The sequence below is a fragment of the Triplophysa rosa genome, linkage group LG21, assembly GCF_024868665.1.
Source record: "Triplophysa rosa linkage group LG21, Trosa_1v2, whole genome shotgun sequence".
Lineage (NCBI taxonomy): Eukaryota > Metazoa > Chordata > Actinopteri > Cypriniformes > Nemacheilidae > Triplophysa > Triplophysa rosa.
Window position 1 is genome coordinate 1,299,584 of NC_079910.1, and position 21,417 is coordinate 1,321,000.

The following is a 21,417-nucleotide window of genomic DNA, read 5'->3' on the forward strand; positions in this document are numbered from 1 at the left end:
GTGTCTCACCGCTGTGTGTTTGTGTGTCAGGCGACCCTGCGCAAACTCATGGATCATCTGAAGCGCGTGGCCTCGCATCACGAGATGAACAAAATGACCTGTCAGAATCTGGCCGTGTGTTTCGGTCCGGTTCTGCTCAGTCAGAGACAGGACGCCTCCAGTCACGGGAACCGGGTGTTCATCGACTCGGAGGAGCTGGCCAGCGCTCTGCACTTCAAAAAACACATCGAGGTTCTGCACTACCTGCTCCAGCTGTGGCCGGGTGAGAACGTCTCATTGCGTTGTGTCAAACGGGTTCATGGAGATTTGGGTTTCGTTCTCCTGTGTTCTGCTTCGGCTGTGTGCGTGACTTCTTCCAGCAGCTCAGTCTATAATTACACGCATTCCTCTTTTAAACTTCAACCCTGGACGTCCCGCCCACTCGTCCGCCTCACCCCGCAGAACAATCAGTCTGTTTGCATGGGCCTCTCTCTGGACAAGAGCCTCCGTCAGGCATGTGAGGCCCGCTGCGCTTCTCCTGCGGTGTGACGTCTGTGTCTGTGAACACTTCGTTTAACACATTTTTAAAGGAGTCGTTCACCTTCAAAATGAAAATTCGGTCATCGTTTGCTCACCCTCTTATCATTTCAAACCTGCGTGACTTTCTCTCTTCCGCAGAGCACAGAAGAAGATATTTTGAAGAACTTTGTTATCATTGCATTAGTTAGAGTAGAAGTGAACGGGGGGCTGTGCTGTTCTGTGACCGACATTTATCAAAATATCTTCTTTTGTGTTCTGCGGCAGAGAGAAAGTCACGCAGGTTTGAAATGACAAGAGGGTGAATAAACGATGACAGAATATTCAGTTGAACAACTCCTTTAAGTAGATTCATCTGTGTCTCGCTAACAACAACAAAAACTACACTGCAAAAAATGACTTTCTTACTTAGTCTTTTTTTCTTGTTTTCCAGTGAAAATGTCTACAAATTCTTGAATCAAGATGCATTTTCTTGATGAGCAAAATGACCTAAGAAAATAAGTCTTGTTTTTAGTNGCTGTTCTGTGACCGACATTTATCAAAATATCTTCTTTTGTGTTCTGCGGCAGAGAGAAAGTCACGCAGGTTTGAAATGACAAGAGGGTGAATAAGCGATGACAGAATATTCAGTTGAACAACTCCTTTAAGTAGATTCATCTGTGTCTCGCTAACAACAACAAAAACTACAAAAAAGTGTAGCCTGTCGTAGTTTTTTTTAAATACATTTGAATATTGACATTTTATCATAACAATACCATGTTATTTTTATTAATTTATTATCATGGTTGTCACGTATCATGGAATAACACCCATACGAAACAAAAATATGTGGGAATATAATAGAAAATATCCTACAATATAATAAATAGTTGGAACCAAGGTTATTTTAGTTTACTCAAATTAAAACTTTGAAAACATCCTAAAAATTAGGGAAAACTTAACTAAAGGAAAAATTGAAATGTTGCCTCAAAAATAAATTCAAATAGTTTAAAGCACTAAAATTATAATAATAAACAAAAACAAAATCAATTAATGTTATATAACAACATTAAAAATATACAAATAAATTATAAAATGACAAAAGCATATACAAAAATTGCTAAAACTTTAACTAAAATTAACATAAAAACTAAAGATCTAAAAATAAATGCTAATTTAAAATATTAATAAAACTTAAATCAAAACTACATTAACTCATGTTTAAACGCAGCAATTCCTTACGTATTATTCTATGTAATATTGCAATAAATTAACAATGTTTTATTATATGTATTTTCAAATATATATTAAATCATTTAATGATCTGATAGTTAATATCCTGTAGGAAAGAATGTCTTTGTACAATAATAATAATAATATTAAGATGTTTATTTTTTAAAACAACTCAATTTATATATCTAATATAATATTTATATCTAATATCTGGTTTCAAATGTTTTTATTTATTAAGATGTGTGTTATAGAGGTACTTTTATTGTTTTATATTGTTTATATAATTTATGGCTATGCGATGGCTGGATTAAAAAATATAGATAAAACATAGCTCATGATTTAATTGATCATATATTGATGAAATGGTGACGATTGTCTTAAGATGACGTGTGACATATGAGGTGCTAACATTATCCAAAAAATATATATATATATTTCCATTAGTGGATCAGCTTATTGCATTGTGATGAAGGACTTCAGAAACATCTACTGCATACAAGTATAAAACCATGTGTTGTGTATTTTATCTTTTCTTGTGATTAAAGATTTTATTGTTATTTGTTAAAAAGATAGTTCACCCCAAAATGAAAATTATTTTACTTATTAACCCTCATGTCAAACATGTGTGAGTTTCTTTCTTCTGAAGAACACAAAAGAAGATATTTTGAAGAATGTCGATCATCAAACAACACTGAACCCCATTGAACACCAAGACATTTCTCGAAATATCTTCTTTTGTGTTCCTCTGAAGAAAGAGTCACATACAGATTTACAGCCACATGAGAGAGAACAAATTATGGCAGAATTTATATTTTGGGTGCACTGTCCCTTTAAGTGCTGTGTTTATATTGTATGTTTTGTGGTTGTATTTGTTCCGTCACATCTGTAGGCAGCAGCTAGAATCAGTCGAGGGCTTAGAGGGCAGATCGGGACAGGTAAACCGGATTAAAGTGGTGTGCTTTGCGTGTCCTCATCTACCACTTCAATCTCAACATATTGACAGCATATGATCAAATACACGCTATGATGTCATCTTGTCCTTTCCCAGCTTTATAGATTTTGTGGTGTTGTAGAATTTGACAGTTCAAACTTTGAGGTGGTTCAGTCAGCTTATTTTTCTGCATGGGTTGAGTTTGTCTGTGTAAACAAATACAAATCTCAATCTCATTGTAACTTTAGCGTTAACAGCCATCTCTCTTTCTCTCTCTCTGTCTCGTAGTTGTGGACACTCAAGGTAACCCCTCATCTCCTGCACCCACCCCGGTGGAGTCATTTCCGAAGGCTGCCGTGAGAAGAAGAAAGGATCGTCCACAGGTACTGAATCTAAGCGAGGCGGAGGTAACCGGAGCCCTGCGACCTCGAGCCGGCCGTCTGGACAGTCCCAGTAACCGTTACGCCGGAGACTGGAGCGGCTGCAGGGAGCCGTACCTCCAGCCCAGCTGCCCGGACGACGCCGACTACACTGATGTTCCCAACGAAGATCCTCCGGACGTGGCGCAGGAGGACCTGCCGAAGCTTCCCGGAGACACGGTGCTTGAAGAAGACTCGCCCGAGGTGGGTGAGGGGATGGAGAGAGACGAGAGGATGCAGGTAGAGAAGGAAGACAGTGAAGGGGACGATTGGGTCAGCTTCCAACGGGAGGAATGTCTTCCCATCAGCCCCTGCCATCAGATCCTCCAGGACCTTGAGGAACACAGACCCAAAGAGCACACGTATCAGGCGTTCATGAAGATCCAGGAGATCAGCCCGGTGCTCACCAACAGAGTCAACCTGCGGGACCTGCAGGAGAGCATCGACGCCCTCATCGGCAACCTGGAGAGAGAACTCAACAAGAACAAACTCAACATGCGATACTGACGTCGGGTGACTTTACCGGACCTGTTACCATGGAAACTGTATGGAGATGCTCGTGGACGTGAACAAAGACATTCCTCGGTCTTGACTCTGTGTTTGTTGATCTCGTGATCTTGTTTCTCTTCTTATTAGAAGAACACATTAAACCCTGCAGGCGGCACCCGGGGTCTTTATTTTATTAAAGTGGTGCTGATGACGGTGAGAGGTTTGAACTTCTTACAGAGGTACACCAATGCACTTATGACGCCGCATGGCAGGGGGTTCACTTCAGGTACACACGGGTGTGAAGCCTTACTGTGGGAGAACCACATACTACGGGTACATCCCAGGCCATTAACCTCTTTCCCTACACCAGGGCTATGTGAACTTTATATTCTGTGCCCTAAATCATTAAACCTTGCAGTTTACGCCCTAAAACTCACACCCAACGCTCTACATCCTACATGTTACACCCGGAAACTCACACCCTACGCATTACACCCTGAAACTCACACCCTACATCCTACACATTACACCCTGAAACTCACACCCTACTTCCTACACGTTACACCCTGAAACTCACACCCTACATCCTACACATTACACCCTGAAACTCACACCCTACTTCCTACACGTTACACCCTGAAACTCACACCCTACGTCCTACACGTTACACCCTGAAACTCACACCCTACATCCTACACGTTACACCCTGAAACTCACACCCTACGTCCTACACGTTACACCCTGAAACTCACACCCTACATCCTACACGTTACACCTTGAAACTCACACCCTACATCCTACACTACACATAACGCCCTGAAGCTCACACTCTACGCCCTACATGTTACACCCCAAAACTCAAACCCTTCACCACACATTCTACACATTACACCCTTTAGCTCACAACACATCCTACACATTACACCCTTTAGCTCACACCCTACGGCCTGAAGCTCACACCCTACGCATTACACCCTGAAGCTCACGCCCTACGCATTACACCCTGAAGCTCACGCCCTACACATTACATCCCGAAACTCACAGCCTGCGCCCTGAGGCTCACACCATACATCCTACACATAACACCCTGTAGCACACACCCTATACATCACACACTATGCCCTAAACCCTATACATTACACGCTCTAGCTCACGCCCTACACACTCCCTTCGGGGAGCAACAAATGCTGCTGGTCTGTTCTTGGGGTTATTGATGCAGTCCTGTGCGATTCAAAAAGAATATTTGATCGTCCTCCTAAACAAGCGATAGAGAGCTACACATGACTATATGCTCGTCGTCATTTGTACATGAACTATTTAAGAATAGTTAGGCAGAGTTTTTCTGTTGGGAAACCAGCTGTGTTTGATATGTTAGCGTGGGTCAGGTAGCCGGAATCATGGTGTGATCTTCAGTCCAGGGATATAAACTCATCAGTATTTGACACTCGCATGTATGTATGAATAGAGCTGAAATGTGTTTCTGATGGCGACACTTCAGTGTTGTGAATATTTAAATGTTCCTCAGCTACCTTGTAGTATTTGGCCTGTAGATCAGTCTGAAATAAAGAAATCTATAGATGTATATACAGTATATATATATATGTAATGATATAACAGTGATGTGAGATATTGTGTTGAGAATATTTGAGTGTTATACGGTTGAAAGCTTTATGGTCAAACACAAACAGTGTCATACAGCGAGATGTATTTATGTGTGTAGATAGAGATTATTTTAAATACAGTGAAATGCGGCAGCTGCACACGTTTGTAAATGTACGGTAATGCTTTTGTGAATATAAAGCTGAGATTCTTGACATGATCTGATGTGATTTCTGAGGACAACGGTATCTATTAAATCGGATGAGGAATCATCTAAACGAACTTTATCAGAAATGTTTTGTTGATTTGTTGTTGTTGTGTTACATCACACTCATGGCTCTAAATCCAGTTAGGATTGAAATGATGTGAAATGGTTTCACACTAAATATATGAAACAAGTGTTCTGCTTTAGAAGCCGGTTATGAAATCCCACAGTGTCAAAACTCGATTACAGTCATTATGAAGGGGTTTAAACTCCCCTTACAAAATAAGTATGCTTCAAGTTCATTTTGTTATGAAAAAATCCACTGCTTTATCTAGCAAGTGTACTAATATCAATGTGCTGTAGTGTGTACTATTGTATAGTGTACTATTTCAACTTCAGAATTGGCCTACTTTTAAATGTTTTGTTTGTAATCCAACTACAAGTGACCTTATGAGATATAATGATGGTTTACTAGTATAATGCTTTTTCAATACTAGTTCAATCACAGTTTTAGTTTGAAGTGTATACTTCAAATCTTTAAGGACACTTCAAGGTAGAGTTGAAGTAAATTTCTAGTAAGTGATCAGTTTCACATGTTTTGTTTACTCTAAACTATTCCACCCTAGATGAGTTGTTACTACACACTTAAACACGTTAAGACCATATGTAAAACGATGTGAAAAAACGTATTTGATAGACGACTCCATCAAAAGAGAAACACAACTACAAGTCATTATAGTTTGATTGGTTATCTCCATCAAAATATTGAGTGCAAGTATAAAGCAAATATATTAAGACTTTCTGTCTGTTCAAGTCTATTTCTGAGAAGTTTGTAAGGGTCAGTGTTTTTTTTAACTGGCAGCATGTCTTTTAAATACATTTTAAAAATGTCTCTTTTGAACAATCATAACAAGATACATTTTTGTAGAGACACCATAGTTCCGAGGTTTGGACATTATTCTTAATTTTAGGTCTCATATTTATATTGTATTTGAGTTCCAAATATTTCCTGAATTTTTCATCTTCTGCAGCTCACAGAAATTGCATCTGTCTCGTTTATCCGGTGAGTCCTACGTTTACAGTTTTTGTGTAAGTGATTTAAAGCGTTCAAGCTGTTTATCAGTTTGTGGCAAACTTTTGTCTCAGCTTTCATAAATATGTAGGAGTAGATATAGAAACAATCAAGTCAATTGGTGACTTCCCGTCTGAGTATGGAGCTTTACAATGAATATTGATACAACGGAGCTGAAATTCGCTAATTGCACAAGATGGCGCTGGTGAGGATTCTGAACGCCAAGGTCGGCAGACTAATTTCCGGTCGCATATGACTATGGAAAAAGAAGGATTTTCCGGCAAATATGGGTGTTTTTTAGATAAAAAAGAATGAAATAATATACAAGCGATATGACAGAACCTCTTTACATTGCTGAGCACTTCATTAAGCCAAAACAACTCGAAAGTGTTATACAACCGGAAATTAGTCTGCGGACTCTGGCATCGCGAAAGCTCACCGGCGCCATCTTGTGTAACTAGCGCATTTGCAATTGTTTTTGAAAAAATGAAATGATGAGAAACGTTTATGTTTGAGTATCAATCTTTTCAAATCTGAGCACAGTTCTCAGTGTATCTCCGTGTCTTTGGCATGTCTTGAACACTACAAGAAATAAAAATCCCAAAGGAAATCTTTTTAATATCGTAGTTGTTTCTTCTAGACATCAATGAGATTAAATGATGAGCTAATCAAAACGTTTGCTCGTCTCATCTGCTTCTCAGATATTTCTCATGAGAAAAGAGCCACAAGTCTCTGTCATTGGAGTTTCTCAGAGTAATTTGAAACTTGCTTAAAGTCCCCGTGAAACCGGAAGTTGAGATCGTTTTTACTTTTTACTGACACATTTCCTAGTGAAAAGGAATTTCAAAGGAGAAAATGAGTGGGCGTGGCTTGCGTTTTTCACTGCGAATTGATTGAATGTGTAAAAACAGCTGTTGCATTGATTTTGAAATGAAACTGGCAGTAGACTGACAGTTGAAGGGGAGGAGTTAACGGATGCCCCGCCCAAGCCGTCTAACATACGTCATTTAAGATGGATAGTCATTACAGGGCGGAAGTGCATTTTCAGATTTTAATTGAAGATTATGAGGGTACATGAATTTTAAAAAGAAAATGACCCACATTGATAAGCTATTTACTACAAACGCTGCAATATTTCATGAAAAAATAAGAATTGTCATTTTTAATTTCAGTGGGACTTTAAAGAGAGACTTTAATGAAACATAACAGAGAACTCCTTTAAATCTCCTGAGCCATGAAAGAGAAACCACTGAGCAATAAAAAATGTTCGTCAGGATGGTGTGTGAATTTCATTCTGTGTTATTTCTCCAGCGGCTCCAGACACCTGCGCTCCAGCCGTGATAAACATCCACACAGACGGTCAGCGTTTGGCTGCGGTTCAGACGTGTGATTGGTCTGCTCATGTCTCACAGATGCTTTGATGTAGAGAGAACTCTCCGATTGGACGTCTGGAAGAGATGAACTTTAAAGAGATAGTTCACCCAAAAGTCGTCATTTACTCACCCTCAGGTTGTTTCAAACCTGTATAAATGTCATTGTTCTGTTAAACACAAAGAAAGATATTTGTAAGAATGTTAGCAATTTTCAGCTCTGTGACATCATCCACTACCATAGTAGGACATTTATGTTTATATTTTGTTGTTCTGTTGAACACAAAGGGAGATATTTTGAAGAATTTAGGAACACCAACAGTTCTGGGGCACCTTTGACTACCATTTCATTTTCCTACCATGGCAGTCAATGATGTCACAGAACTGAAAATGACTAACATTCTTCCAAATATCTTTCTCTGTGTTCATCAGAACAAAGTCATTTGTACAGGTATGAAATGACATGAGCGTGAGCGAATGATTTTTGGGTGAACTGTCACTTAAAAAAATTAAGCACAGAGGTCATCGCACTTAACATGATCCTGTATTTGGTGTTTTAAACATTAAATGTGTCAGATGATTTCTGCTGTTTGTTTCATGTTGTAGTGATACTGTAAGTCTGCTGGAGTCTCAGCGCTGCAGACGGAGATCAAAAGAAGCTTTATCAGTGTTGAGATGCTGCCAAGTCTGAGTCAAAACTGTCTTTGTGTTCGCAGCAGGAAGAGATTAGCGCGAGAAAAGTTTGAGATAGACGTCTGGTGCAGTAATGCAGAACAGAGGACGGGATTGTTATGGTTGTACTGTGACGTGCTAACGGCTGAATATTTGAGATGTTTTCGATTGACAAATATAACAAAACATCAGATGAAGAAAAATAAAAGAGAGAAACACTTCGATCCTTAAGGAGTTTTTGAGAAAACCCATAATAAAATCCTCTCTTTAATCTCTTAATATCGCTCAGATAGTTTCCATGAGATAAACAGTCAGAAATCTCATAAATGAGTTTGACAAGAGATGTCAACGATGTGTCAAACTGAGCTCAGATTCGTCTCGTCTGCAATCAAACGTCGATATTATTGAAGATCTCAATATCAACTCAATCATTTCTCATCAAATCCAGATTATTTTCCATCGACAATCTACATTCATTTACACCTTCATACTCTCATTTGTTTTCTAAACAATTTAAAGAGAAACATCTGAGACTAAGTTGAGATCCTTTGAGCTTTGAAAGAGAAACATCTGAGCAATGACATTCTGTGTGCGTTTGTTAATCAATGAAAGTCGAGCTGAACTTGATCAATATTGTACATTAGCGTGTGTGTGAATGTATGAAACCATAACAGCCTTCATGGATTATCTTGACAGACTCTTGAATATTTGATAAAGGTGCTCATGGGAAATGAAAATAAACTCGCACGAGTAACTGGAGACCAGAGAACGAAAACATCAATATAAGATTCAAGGTCACTGCATGTACAGCGGCCCGTTTAATGTCTCACAGATATAAAATATGATTACAAATAATCTATACAACTTGACAGACTTTTATATAAAAAGCAAATAGTTTCATATTAAAATAAAATAAATGATTCTTTTTAATACTTGTGTAGAATTAAGTTGAGCTGCTCATCAGAAACCGATGTGTCACATTGACCTTCACCACACTCAACTAATGTAGAATATTATTGATGATGTATTGTTTTAAACACAATGCTGGATGTTCTTCAGATGATGTGTGTGATTGGTTTACAGATCTGCTGTCAGAAGATAGGTGTCCTTGAGAATCATCTTCTCTAGATTCAGATACTCTTCGTATTCCCTCTGAGCTTCTGCGTTCGCCTCTTCTTCATGTTTCTGATGACTTACCGACTCCTGACAACAACACATCATGTGAGTAATGAAACAACAATAAACACCAATAGATCTCTTCATATTTTTGACTCAGTACTTTAAAAATATGACATTCGTGTATTAAAGGGAAACTTCGCTGAAAAATGAAAATTCATGGCAGAAATGTCATTTTTAAGTGGTTTTGGTAATACAAACGAGATACAGAATCACAATGAGTCTGTGTGTTTTTACAGCGATTATATTATTGCTGAATAATAATGCAAAATGTTCAATAAATAATGATGACTATGATTACTGATGCACACCATTAGCAGAGACAAAATCAGCGATATTTTCAAAACGTGTTGATATTGTTCTAAAGCAATATGAAAGCCTCCGGCAGCATGTAGTCGAGGTCTCGGGAAGGAGTTTAAGTGAGAAAGACAAACATCTGAGAGTCAAGCAGCATACGTTCATATTAAGTAAATCTATTCATCGTGTCTGAACATATCTGAACACATTCCAGCTCAGCTTGAGCTCATAACAGGTGTTTCTCATCACAGCTCAGACCACATAATAATACACCGAACAGAAATGTTCTGACTGAGTGTTTTTGCTTTAAACTGGAAAATGAACATCTGTATTAATGGGGTAAAAAATCAACTCAATTCAAAGAGATAACAAGATCACTTTTCTAACCCCATTGGCAGATATTTTTCTTGTTTTAGGCAAAAACTCATTTTGAAACAAGACACGTATAAGTAAGAGATAATCCACAGATAGCAGTGAGTTCAGAGTTCAGTTCAGAATCATTTGAATTTGATCAATTCCCATCGATTCCACAGTTGAAGTAAAACATTTAGATATCAACGTGTAGGGTCATTTAGCCTGCTTATTGCCAACAATATATGAAGAGTTTAGTTCCAAAATGAGAAAAATCATGTTTTTTTATTGTGCATTCCAATTAATATCAATCAAACTGCAGTTGGTTTGTTTGGATTTAGGCCATCAAAACTCAAACATGATAACATGATAATAAAACATGATTTTTGAAATGTTTTAAAAACAGAGTTATCTCATTTTGGAACCAAACTCTTCATATATACTTATGAGCACCGTTATACTGTATATCCACGTAGAACCATGATTTTTCTGATTTATTACAATTTGTATTACCATAGCTGAACTACATCATGGTTCAACTGTAACTATAACCAAACTATGGTTAATTTGTGATTCCTGTGCTTTTTAATGCAAATACTTTAGTTAAACTATGCTTACTATAATAAAAATATTGTTCATTTTCATAAGGGCTTTTATTGAGATATCAGCAGATATCAACAAGATACAAAGTACATGCAACGTGTGTACTTCTCTGAAAATATGCACACAGGAATTGATAAGAGGAATTCAAATTCTAATCTCAAGTATCCGTTTCCTAGCCTTTCGATTCCAATTCCAAACTGGAACTGATTTTCGATTCCCAACCCGTTTTAATGCATGACGTGGAGGCCAAGAACCACCCGCCATGAAGTGCATTAAAATCCATTAACGCACGGCGAGCTGTGGATTATCCCGCTTATGCCATGGTCATTTGCCAAGTTAAATCTTTTAATGATGTTTACAGTGTCATTTTAGATCAAACAGGTGAAAATGACGGTTATTTTGTCAGTTAATTAAAAATGTAATCAAACTGACTGGAGCTACCCGTGCGTTAAAGGGTTTTAATGCACACCTTCCAGCCAATCAGAATCCAGTATTCAAACAGACCGTGGTATAATATATCATAAGTCATTTTAATTTAAAACGGAAAAGGCCAAAGATATTTCTATTTAAGTTCATGTTTTTGCATCGTAGTATTGTTTCTTAAAGATATAGCTCACCTTTTCTGGAGTAAAAACACACAAACTCTCGGAACGTCTTTAAGAAAAAGTGGAATATGTGATTTCATTCCTTTGAGCTGCTTGAGCCATTGAAATGTTTTCTGTCTCACCGCTTTCTTCCTCTGTTCTTCAGTGTCCGTCTCTTTCTTTGCGTTGTCGTGTCTCGTTTGACGTTTCTCAAAGTAGTTCAGTCTCTCCTCTTCTCTCTCAAAGTATTTCTTCACAATCTGCATCTGCAGGAGACAAACAGCACTGCATATCGCACTTTTGTCCTGAACCCTACTGAGTGTCCTGCGCAGACCATATTCCAAACACAAGAGCTACGAATGTGTTTTCGTGACATCTCACCTCATTGGCCGAAGGTCTGCGGAGCGTCCAGGGAATCTGAAGGATGTGCAGCGTGCCGAGGCGGTCGGATACGGCCAGAAGATGCTGCTTCACTGCACGACAGTAACACAACACTAATGAAACCAATCATGAAATATCTTGAGGATGATATCAGTTGTTGACGAGGATGTGTTTATGGCGTACAGGAGATGCTCTTGGCTTTAACGCTGGTGATGGAGGCTGTGCTGATGTTCTGTGTCAGTGACGGCTCGTGACTTTTCTCCAGCAGGTCCCACACCTCCACACTTCCGTCCTCTTTCCCAATGAAGAAGACGGCCGGCCGAGACGGAGACCAGTGACCGACAGTATACATGATCTGAGAGCAGCGCGACTGGAGGATTGATCCGTTCTGAAACAGAATGGACCACAAAACACATTTGTTTTCGTGTCATTTGTATAATCACAGCTTCACTACAGAATACCATGGGAAACTATGGTTGCTTTTTGATATTTACAGTGATGTTAAGGTCAACACACCGTCCAGATGGAGAAGTGAGTAAACATTTCCACAGGTTATTCCAACACTGAGGATTATTTACAGCAGTGTGTAGTATTTAACATCAACTTAACATCTGATTCTCAGAGACATGAAGAAACTCAACTGTGCCGGAGATTGTACAACGGTTAAAGGGTGTCACATGGTAAAACGCAAAGATAAGGGCCCAAGATGCTCGTAACCGTGAAACAAATCTATGTAAATAACAATTTGATAAGACATTGTTCAATGAATTATTATACGTATAGTGTAACTGTAGAATATCCTTTTTTATTCAATTCTCACCCTTCTTGTTCTGGATGGTTTTTCAATGTTTTTAAGTAGCTTTGGATAGCATCTGCTAAATGAAAGAACGTAAACGTTTCTAGGGTGTTCTGCGTGGCTGAAGTAAAAAAAGCTAGTGATGAAATGTATAATCTAAACAAAGTGAATGGTTTAAGATTGAATGAGGAATACACGGAGCTGATTTGATAGATGTCAGATGTTCGTGTCCTCACCGTGAGCCCTTCTTTAAAGACGGCAAACCTCCAGCTGCCCACCGTCAGGATGATGTCTTTGAAAAACGGCGAGCGGCTGACGGTGTTTATCAGAGTATCATACAAGATAAAGCGACGAGTGGGTCTGGGACCTGACAGAAAACACACAGGGAAACAACACCAATGTGTCTTTGTTATTCTTGATTTAGCTCACTATTGACTTCATACTGGGACCCCGGGAGCAGCCGGAGTTCAGGTTCTCCCCTCAACCTTTAGGAATTTCTTGAAGATTCTTGAAGTGTCTTACTGAACAGCCGTCCTGATTCCTTGTCCTTCTCCATCTTCCAGTCAGTGTAAACTAGTTCACCATCCTGAACGAAAGCAGACATCACAGAATGGGATGAACAATGACAAGCAAAGCAGACAGACGTGCGGCGTTCATTTGGTTTTGTCGGCGTGTCAGTTTTAGGATGTGTTCTCTCACCTCTGTCCCCACATACAGTTTAGTGCTGATGTGTTCTAATGGGTTCTGTTGTTTGGCTGAAGGAACAGAACCTTCTTCACCTTCACCTGTGCTGTGTGCAGGTCTCTCTCCTACACATGAGTTAACACAATGAATGCTTGACGGGGGTCTGATGGAGTTGGCTTTGATGGTTGGCTGGAAACTTTTTAATGAATGTCTATTTTACACCAACAGTATTGTGACGGAGAGAGTGTGAATTCCACTGACAGAGAAGAGACACTACTGCTATCAAACTCTTCCTCATTCCTATCATTCATATAGAATAGAACAGAACAAACAGAATATAGATTAGGACAGAATAAGATGATCTCACCTGTAGAATAGTCTACTGTATTATCCGTCAGACTGAACTTAAGAGGACTGTATTCACCACTAGAGCCGATCTTAAATAATGACACCTGTAGCAGAGGACAATCATACTGTAACTGTGTGTGTGTGTGTGTGTGTGTGTGTGTGTGTGTGTGTGTGTGTGTGTGTGTGTGTGTGCGTGCTGTGCGTGCGTGTGTGTGTGCGTGTGTGTGTGTGACACATACGCGGATGAAAGGTTTCCAGGTCAGGTTGAGATGTTTGAAGGTGTCTGGGACGCCGTGAGGGTTTTCCAAAGGCTTCTCTGATTTCTTCTTCATATCAGTGAGAGACTGTGACACGACACGAGGAGCCCGTACATCCCAGAATAACACACAGCTGAAACACACACACGTGTGACAGACAGATAGACACACACACACACACATACTTGCATATGTGGTTTACGAGGACTCTCCATAGACGTAATGATTTTTATACCGAACAAACTGTATATTCTATTCCCTAACCCTAACCCTAATATCACATAAAACCTTTGTCTTTTTTTCTTTAAAAAAAATGATCCTTTAGTATGTTTTTTAAGCATTTTAGTTTACGAGGACACAGGAAGTGTCCCCGTAAACCATGTTTACGTTGTTATACACATGTCATTACACAGATTTGTGTCCTCATAAACCATGTATACAAGCACACACAGTGAGACAGACAGACAGATACACACACACACACATACACACGCGCACACACACAGTGAGACAGACAGATAGACACACAGACACATGCACGCACACACACACAGTACAGATGGGCAGACAGACAGATGTGTGTGTGTGTGTGTGTGTGTGTGCGTGCGTGCGTGCGTGCGTGCGTGCGTGCGTGTGTGTGTGTGTGTGTGTGTGTGTGTGTGTGTGTGTGTGTGTGTGTGTGTGTTTAGAGCACCTGTCAGGAGCACAGGTCACGATCTGAACACACATGTGACTGGAGTTCTCCACTGGAATCCCGTATCTGGACACCTGACCGACACATGGACACATCACTCCTGATTATTCGCGTATGATTGACATCATGACTGGAGTTCAGCGTGTGATCTGTGACTTAAGGGTTTCATGTACCTCAAAGGTTTCGGGCAGCCACTGGACATCTGTGATGGGTGATTTGTGTCCGTTCTCTATTGCAGACACAGCACAGTACCGAACCACTGGAGCATCATTCTTCTTATTCTACACACACATTCAAAAATGATTGATTCTATATATCAAATCATGTTTGAATAAGATTCATGCAACAAGATCAGAAATTCAGGTCATAGAATTAGTCATTAAAAAACGTTCTATTTTGCAAAATGTTACATGCTCTCTCAGTGGTGACTTTTAATCAAATAAATCAATGTAAATGTTCAAATATAAGACATTATCTTTTTTTTATGACATGTGACTAATGTGTGTGTGTGACTCACTGGTGCGTGAGAGATGTTTTTGCCATCACTGCGTGTGTCCTGCAGTTTATCCACATGTGCCGAGACATCCCATAATGCTATCTGTAACCACAAAAAAGGAAATCAGAGAAGATGGTGCTTAAATGAATTCTTCTGTAGATAAAAGTGTGATTTAAGCGTCTAGCTCTATGTAGAAAGACGTGGAGCACCTGTCCATTAAAGCAGCCGCCGGCGATGATGTTTGGGTCAGACGGACAGAACTGAAAACTCAGAACATCATCTGGACATTCCAACTGTAACTACACAGAAAGACAAGCCAAAGACGGATCAGACGGGTTTGTCGCGGGACATGTTTCTGTTTCTAGTTCAAGCTGCACGCAAAGCTTTTCTGACCAAACACAACGAGTGACGATGACTAAGAAGCATGAGGAAGATTACCTGTGGATTTATGGGGTCAGATAAGTTCCAGAAGAGGATGTAAGACGGGTTTAACAAGAGTTTAGTGGAGTTATCGATCCGTTCCTCGAGAGTAAATCTCTCTGTCATGGCTACAGCGATCACACCTGTCACAAAACACACATCTGTAGTGCACATTTGACTTCTTTATTAGAGTCGCAGATATTTCTCTTGAGATGAAGAGTCAGAAATCTCACAAATGTGTCATTAGAGTTTGAGGAGAGATGTGTCGAACTGAGCTCAGATTCGTCTCGTCTGCCATCAAAAGTCGATCTTATTGAAGATCTCGATATCAACATTTCTCATCACATTGACTCAAATCCAGATGATTTTACACCTCCAGACCCTTCATTTGCTTCAACATTTACACTCTCATTTCATTCTCTTTTCATTTTTTCTATAACCAATTTTAGAGACGTCTGAGATGATGCTCGAAACAAAACGGAGAGGATAATACGTGTGTTGTGTTGTGTTTCTGACCGCTGATGCTGGGATGCCACTGGATGTGACTGATGGTTTTCTCTTTGCTCAAGTTCAGGTCTGTGAATGACTGATATTCTTTCAGCTGGCTCTTTGTTTTTCCCGTCGGTGCGCTGTCATCCTCGCTGAGAGCCGTCCAGTCGTCTGAGAACACGTTCATGATGCAGTTCTGCTGCAGGGCCACGTCAATCCTTCACACACACACACATGATGTGAGACGCAACCAGTTCCACGGTGAGTGTGCAGATCTGAATATTCTGTTATTATTTCAGCTCAGATGTTTAAACATAGAACTGCATTAACGTGACGGATGCGTGTCACCTGATCAGCACAGATGTGATGAAGTTCTTCATGTTTTCTGACTGCAGCTGATGCTTTTTCTCCTCGGGACTGAACTCTCTGGGTTCATACTGAGTCCATGTGTTCTTCGGGTATCTCCTGTGATCAAAACGGGGGTCAGGAGTGAAATATTAGGTTTGTTTTCAGAATGTCTGACAGTGATGTTTCATGTGTTTGTTGTACCACAGTGTCTGTGTTGAGGAGTCTGTGGTGTGGTGGACGGTCTGAGCGGCCGTGTGTCTCTCCAGCTCTGTGATGTTAAACCTCTTGTCCTGGTAAGACAGACACTCCACGAATCCGTCCTGAGCGCTGCGGTCAGAGAAACGCACCGGAGAACAGAAGTCTCGCCGCGGACGAGAGAACTTATACATGAGCTGAAAACACACACACAGACTGCTAAAATTACCTCATAATAGGACAAAAACTCCATAATATAAAACAAGACATCACCAATGAGAGCACAAAATCAAACTGCCTTTTAAAGTGAGGAGGTCTGTGATTGGTCAACATAAACATAACCCTTACAAAAAAACAAGGATAACAAACAAGTATACTTCAAATTAATTGTGTGAGTATACTTGAGTTCAAGTATATTTTTAAGCATTCTTTATGTACTAAGTGTACGAATATCAATGTACTACTAATATTCTTGTAAGTGTATTATTTCAGTACTGCTAAATTGGCACACTTTTTACTTTATAAAAATGTACTTTTATTGTAATGCATACAACAAGTAAACTTATAAGTATACTGACAGTTAGTACGGTAACGCTTTAGATTACGGCCCGCAATGTAGCGCATAATTCAACAGGATTTACAGCGTAACTAATTGTAACAATAATGTACCAGTACATATCTGTAGGTAAAGGGGAACAATATGCAAAGTTTGGGGAATAAAGAAGTCAGGAAATTCAAAAAGATATTTATACTGTAAGCATTTTTTAACTAAAGGGTAACTATTTTAATATAATGTGGTATGCATGACCTGCAGTATGCTATACAACAATCTTAGCGTGAACATACATTACATTTTTGTAATCACAATGTGCCCATAAATAAGCTACTGTGGATATTAATCAAGTACGGGGTTCTTATTTTATTATAATGGCAAACATGAAATAAAGGGAAATGATGTGTTCAGTTTTTGCGCAAGCAAAACAGCACGAATGAAGCACACAGACTGTAACTATAAATTTGACAGAGTTTTGACTTCAGGAATAATTTTAGAAGCCGTTTACACGAGAAAAATATGCGTTTTGGCTGTCCGCTGTGCGTTTACATGGAAACTGCGTTTTAGGGGACTGAAAACGCAAACTTTTGAAAACGGGTCTCAAAGTGGAACTTTTTGAAAACGCCGCCGTTTTCGTTTCCATGTAAACTGCAAGACGGAACTTTCTGAAAACGATGACGTCACGCGCATGCGTATTACGCGCTCAGTCGTGCGAGTATAGGCGAAACAATATGGCGGCTTCCCGTACTGTGAGCTCTCGCTGCTGGACTATGTATTAACGTTTCTCCAGCAAAATGTGGATTTAGTGCACCAGTAAGACCAGCGGAGACACACTATTTACATTCGCCAGACTTTAAACACACATATACGACGACCAACGGTATTAAAAAGCACTTTTGGCTTATAACTGTGCATGTGTATGTGTCAAGGTACGACCTGTTTCTTCACACAACATCGCCATCCACTGGCCTGGAGTGAATACTACAGCGGGTTTATCCGTTTACCTGGATCCGTGTGAATGCGGACCGTTTGTCATGTGTACGTGAAACTTTTCACAAACGCAAAGGAAAAACTTTTCCGTTTTTCATCGTGTAAACGTGGCCTGAATGTCATTGATTTGAGGATTTCTGGTCACAAATAATTTATTTTAATTAATTTATTTGGATGAGTTTTATTGTGTAAAATGTGCAAAATCAATGTTGAACTTTTGAGACCGTAATCAAATAGTTCAAGTGCGGTTTGATTTGGATATTTATATGGCATGCAGTTCCCTCATAAAACTTTCCTTACCCCTTTATCCCCAAACTTTGCATATTGTTCCCCTTTACCTACAGATATGTACTGGTACATTATTGTTACAATTAGTTACGCCGTAAATCCTGTTGAATTATGCGCTACATTGCGGCCGTAAAGCGTTACCTTAAATACTTGTAGCACATTTTTAGTAAAGTACACTTTGAAGTATACTCTACTGGTGCAGTATTTTTATATTGCAAGTGCACTATTTTGCACTTTAAGTATGGTAAGTATTCTTCTTCTTCTTCTTAAAATAACACTCTAAGTGTACTTTCTTTTTGTTTGTTTGTTTGTTTGTTTATTGAAAAGAAGTACACTAATAGTACACTTGAACGTCCCATGATGCATCTGTCTCACTCTGGGTCTGGTGTGCGTGACCGTCTCTTCCTCGATCTCCTGCTCACTTCCCAGAGAGATCCACGGATGATGCTCTGGTGTTTTTGGTACGATCACATCCTCTTCATCATCATCATCATCTATCAGCTCTTCTTCATCACCCTGGACTGGAGGCTACAAACACACAATAAAGCACTGTTTGATTGTATAAAAAGGGCATTTTTATTCTCCCAGTAGAGAAACGCGTTCAGTGGGGGGTGTGCGCTTGTGTCGGATGTCTTCACACCTTCAGTATGTTTTCCTTGGCTTCTACCGTGAGCACCAGATAGAAACTCTGACCGAATGTGAAGTCTCTGTCGAACACCAGCAAGAGTTCATCTTCAGGATATTCCTGCAGAAAACAGCATTGATTTCACATCACACACTCCAGATTCATCGTTCTGAACAGAGACACGGATGGGATTCACACCAGAACTCTTTGTTTAACAGGACTGAAGTCAGACACGGCCGCTCTGGTCTTCATGTCTTGGACGATGTCTTCCTTTTTTATCAGTTTATAAGGATTTTCCCCGGTTACGTCTTCATCCGCCCGGCAACCGAACAGCTCCTGTGTGATGGAGGTCAACACCAATGGGAAGATATAGTCGGGGCGGCCTGTTGGATACAGTTTGTGTTACATCAGTTCTATCTGAAGTCCAGACAACTTCACTTTTAATCAAAGTATACACTTTATCCATATGTGTTCCCTGAGAAGTGAACCTGAACGCCTCACTCTGCAAGGAATGCTTTTCAGAAAGAAAACACACAAAACACAGGAGAAAGGAGATCTGCGTGCAGTGTCTAGACATGTTTCTCAGTATCTATATTCCGATCGTGACTCTTGGATGAAAGGAACAGACTGAATGAATTCATGATGAAGATGACGCAGATGATGCAGACATTTGAGAGCAGCTTCAATCTGATCCTGGATCAGCAGGTGGAAAAACAAACAGTCACGTGAGAAATAACCGGCTGAACTTTAATAGATTGAGTTTAGATCTGCAACATGACGTTGACACATGACTAACATTATACGGTGTGGTGTAGAACTGAACCGCTGATATATGTTGATGTAGATCAGAGGATCTACAGTATAAAACACTCACTGTGTGATTCTGCTGCACCGGCTTCTGGAGAGGGGAAATTATCCTCATTCTTTTTACCTGCTACAGAAACATAAGACATTACAAGACGATACTAAACACATCGGTTCTTAATAAATGTGAATGAACAGTGTTTTAAGCACATACATAATAGTAAAGTGATTTCTACATGTTTTTGTCAGATCATTTTACCTTTTCCTTTCTTTTTAGTGGCCTCAGGGCTCAGTGAAGTCTTTGTGCTCATATCCGCTGATGAGAAGAGAAAATAACAGAGATTTAACACATTCATATCATAGCAGTAAGACAAACTATCATGTACTGTATGTGTGAACCTATTTGTATGAAGTATATGTGATCAACAGTTGACAAGAGTGCGACACCTGCTGGTGAAAACTAACATGACAAGCTGACGTTTGCTTTGAGCAGTGATTAAAAGACGTTTAAACCTTGAATTTGAGGAACAAAATTCAAAAACATTTAATGTAATCTTAATGTGTACTTTATATTTATTTTTTTAACGTTTAATTGGTTATGATGAATTCATTTTATTAAGCAAAGTTCTAATAGGCCTATAGGTATTACTGCAGTAGTATAGACTGTTTCAAAGTGACCACATAAACAAACGTTACTGCGCATGCACACTTTTGTGACCCCCCAACTGAGCTTCTGGTACATATTCACAAACAATAGAGTGCCTGTAGATTATTTCTGATAAAAAGCTCCGAGAAGATCCGTTACTTGGCTAAACTTGTCTCGTCAATATTTTGAATTTAGACTGCGATACCAATCTCAACCGCTAGATGTCAGTGTACCATACGGTTTCTTTAAATGCGATCAAACCCATTCAACAAATTGTTACTTTAATCAGATGAACATACAACAAATTTCAACTAATCGTTTATTTAATACAATTATTATACAGTAAAATAATAATACAAATAAATATGAAAATAAATTAAATAAATTATAAATAGTTGTATTATTAGACACTAGCCAATCACAAACCGGAAGTCAACTGGGGGTCAAGCGCGCGCGATCGATGAAACGGTCTAAACTTAAAGTGTATAAGTCTATACTACTTTGGCCCACATTGCTTTATTTTTAGTTTATAATGGTGTGCTTTTACGTATAATTTTAGTACGTATACTTTTTATTTGCAATGAACCAGTAAATATAGTTTAAACATGGTATTTCTACTATAGTTAAACTATGGTTATACAAATAGTTATCAGTCTGCCAGACAGAACATGCTTACTACACTTTTACTATGATAAACCATGGTTCATTCTTGCGTATAGCGGTATATATGGTACTGGTATGTACGTATTTTCTGTTAACTAAAATATCCATATGAAAGTTTCGTATAATTCTTTATAAACTCACCGTTCAGCAAAAGTTCCCTGTCGTTATTTTACACGCGTGTAGGTCTCCAAAGCAATAACAGACTGTTACTACGGGTTACAGCCACAGCGGACGACGCTTATTT

General features: G+C 39.3%; 2 protein-coding genes across 6 annotated transcripts in view; one reads left to right on the plus strand and one right to left on the minus strand.

Moving 5' to 3' along the window:
* syde2 (synapse defective 1, Rho GTPase, homolog 2 (C. elegans)) overlaps positions 1–5,723 on the plus strand; it is a 29,627-nt gene extending 23,904 nt beyond the window's left edge. For 2 of the 5 annotated variants that reach the window (XM_057319336.1, XM_057319337.1), the window contains exons 6-7: positions 31–262; positions 2,948–5,714. In XM_057319336.1, coding sequence (XP_057175319.1) covers positions 31–262; positions 2,948–3,585 — 870 coding nt within the window. In that variant the 3' untranslated portion in view covers positions 3,586–5,714. Of the gene's footprint in view, positions 1–30; positions 263–2,947 lie in introns of all 5 variants that reach the window. The other 3 variants (XM_057319334.1, XM_057319333.1, XM_057319335.1) reach the window with 3 other exon arrangements.
* Positions 5,724–9,166: 3,443 nt separating this feature from the next.
* dnai3 (dynein axonemal intermediate chain 3) lies at positions 9,167–21,386 on the minus strand. Its single transcript, XM_057319538.1, has 23 exons — positions 21,315–21,386; positions 20,124–20,180; positions 19,935–19,994; positions 19,259–19,443; positions 19,076–19,180; positions 18,811–18,963; positions 16,611–16,801; positions 16,410–16,526; positions 16,089–16,279; positions 15,591–15,715; positions 15,362–15,451; positions 15,174–15,254; positions 14,830–14,937; positions 14,657–14,730; positions 13,945–14,095; positions 13,725–13,809; positions 13,373–13,482; positions 13,196–13,259; positions 12,910–13,040; positions 12,061–12,265; positions 11,878–11,969; positions 11,640–11,762; positions 9,167–9,688 (listed from the first exon to the last, which is right to left on the minus strand). Exons 2-23 carry the CDS (start codon positions 20,173–20,175, stop codon positions 9,563–9,565), a joined length of 2,619 nt encoding a protein of 872 aa, XP_057175521.1. The 5' UTR covers positions 20,176–20,180; positions 21,315–21,386; the 3' UTR covers positions 9,167–9,562.
* Positions 21,387–21,417: the final 31 nt, after the last annotated feature.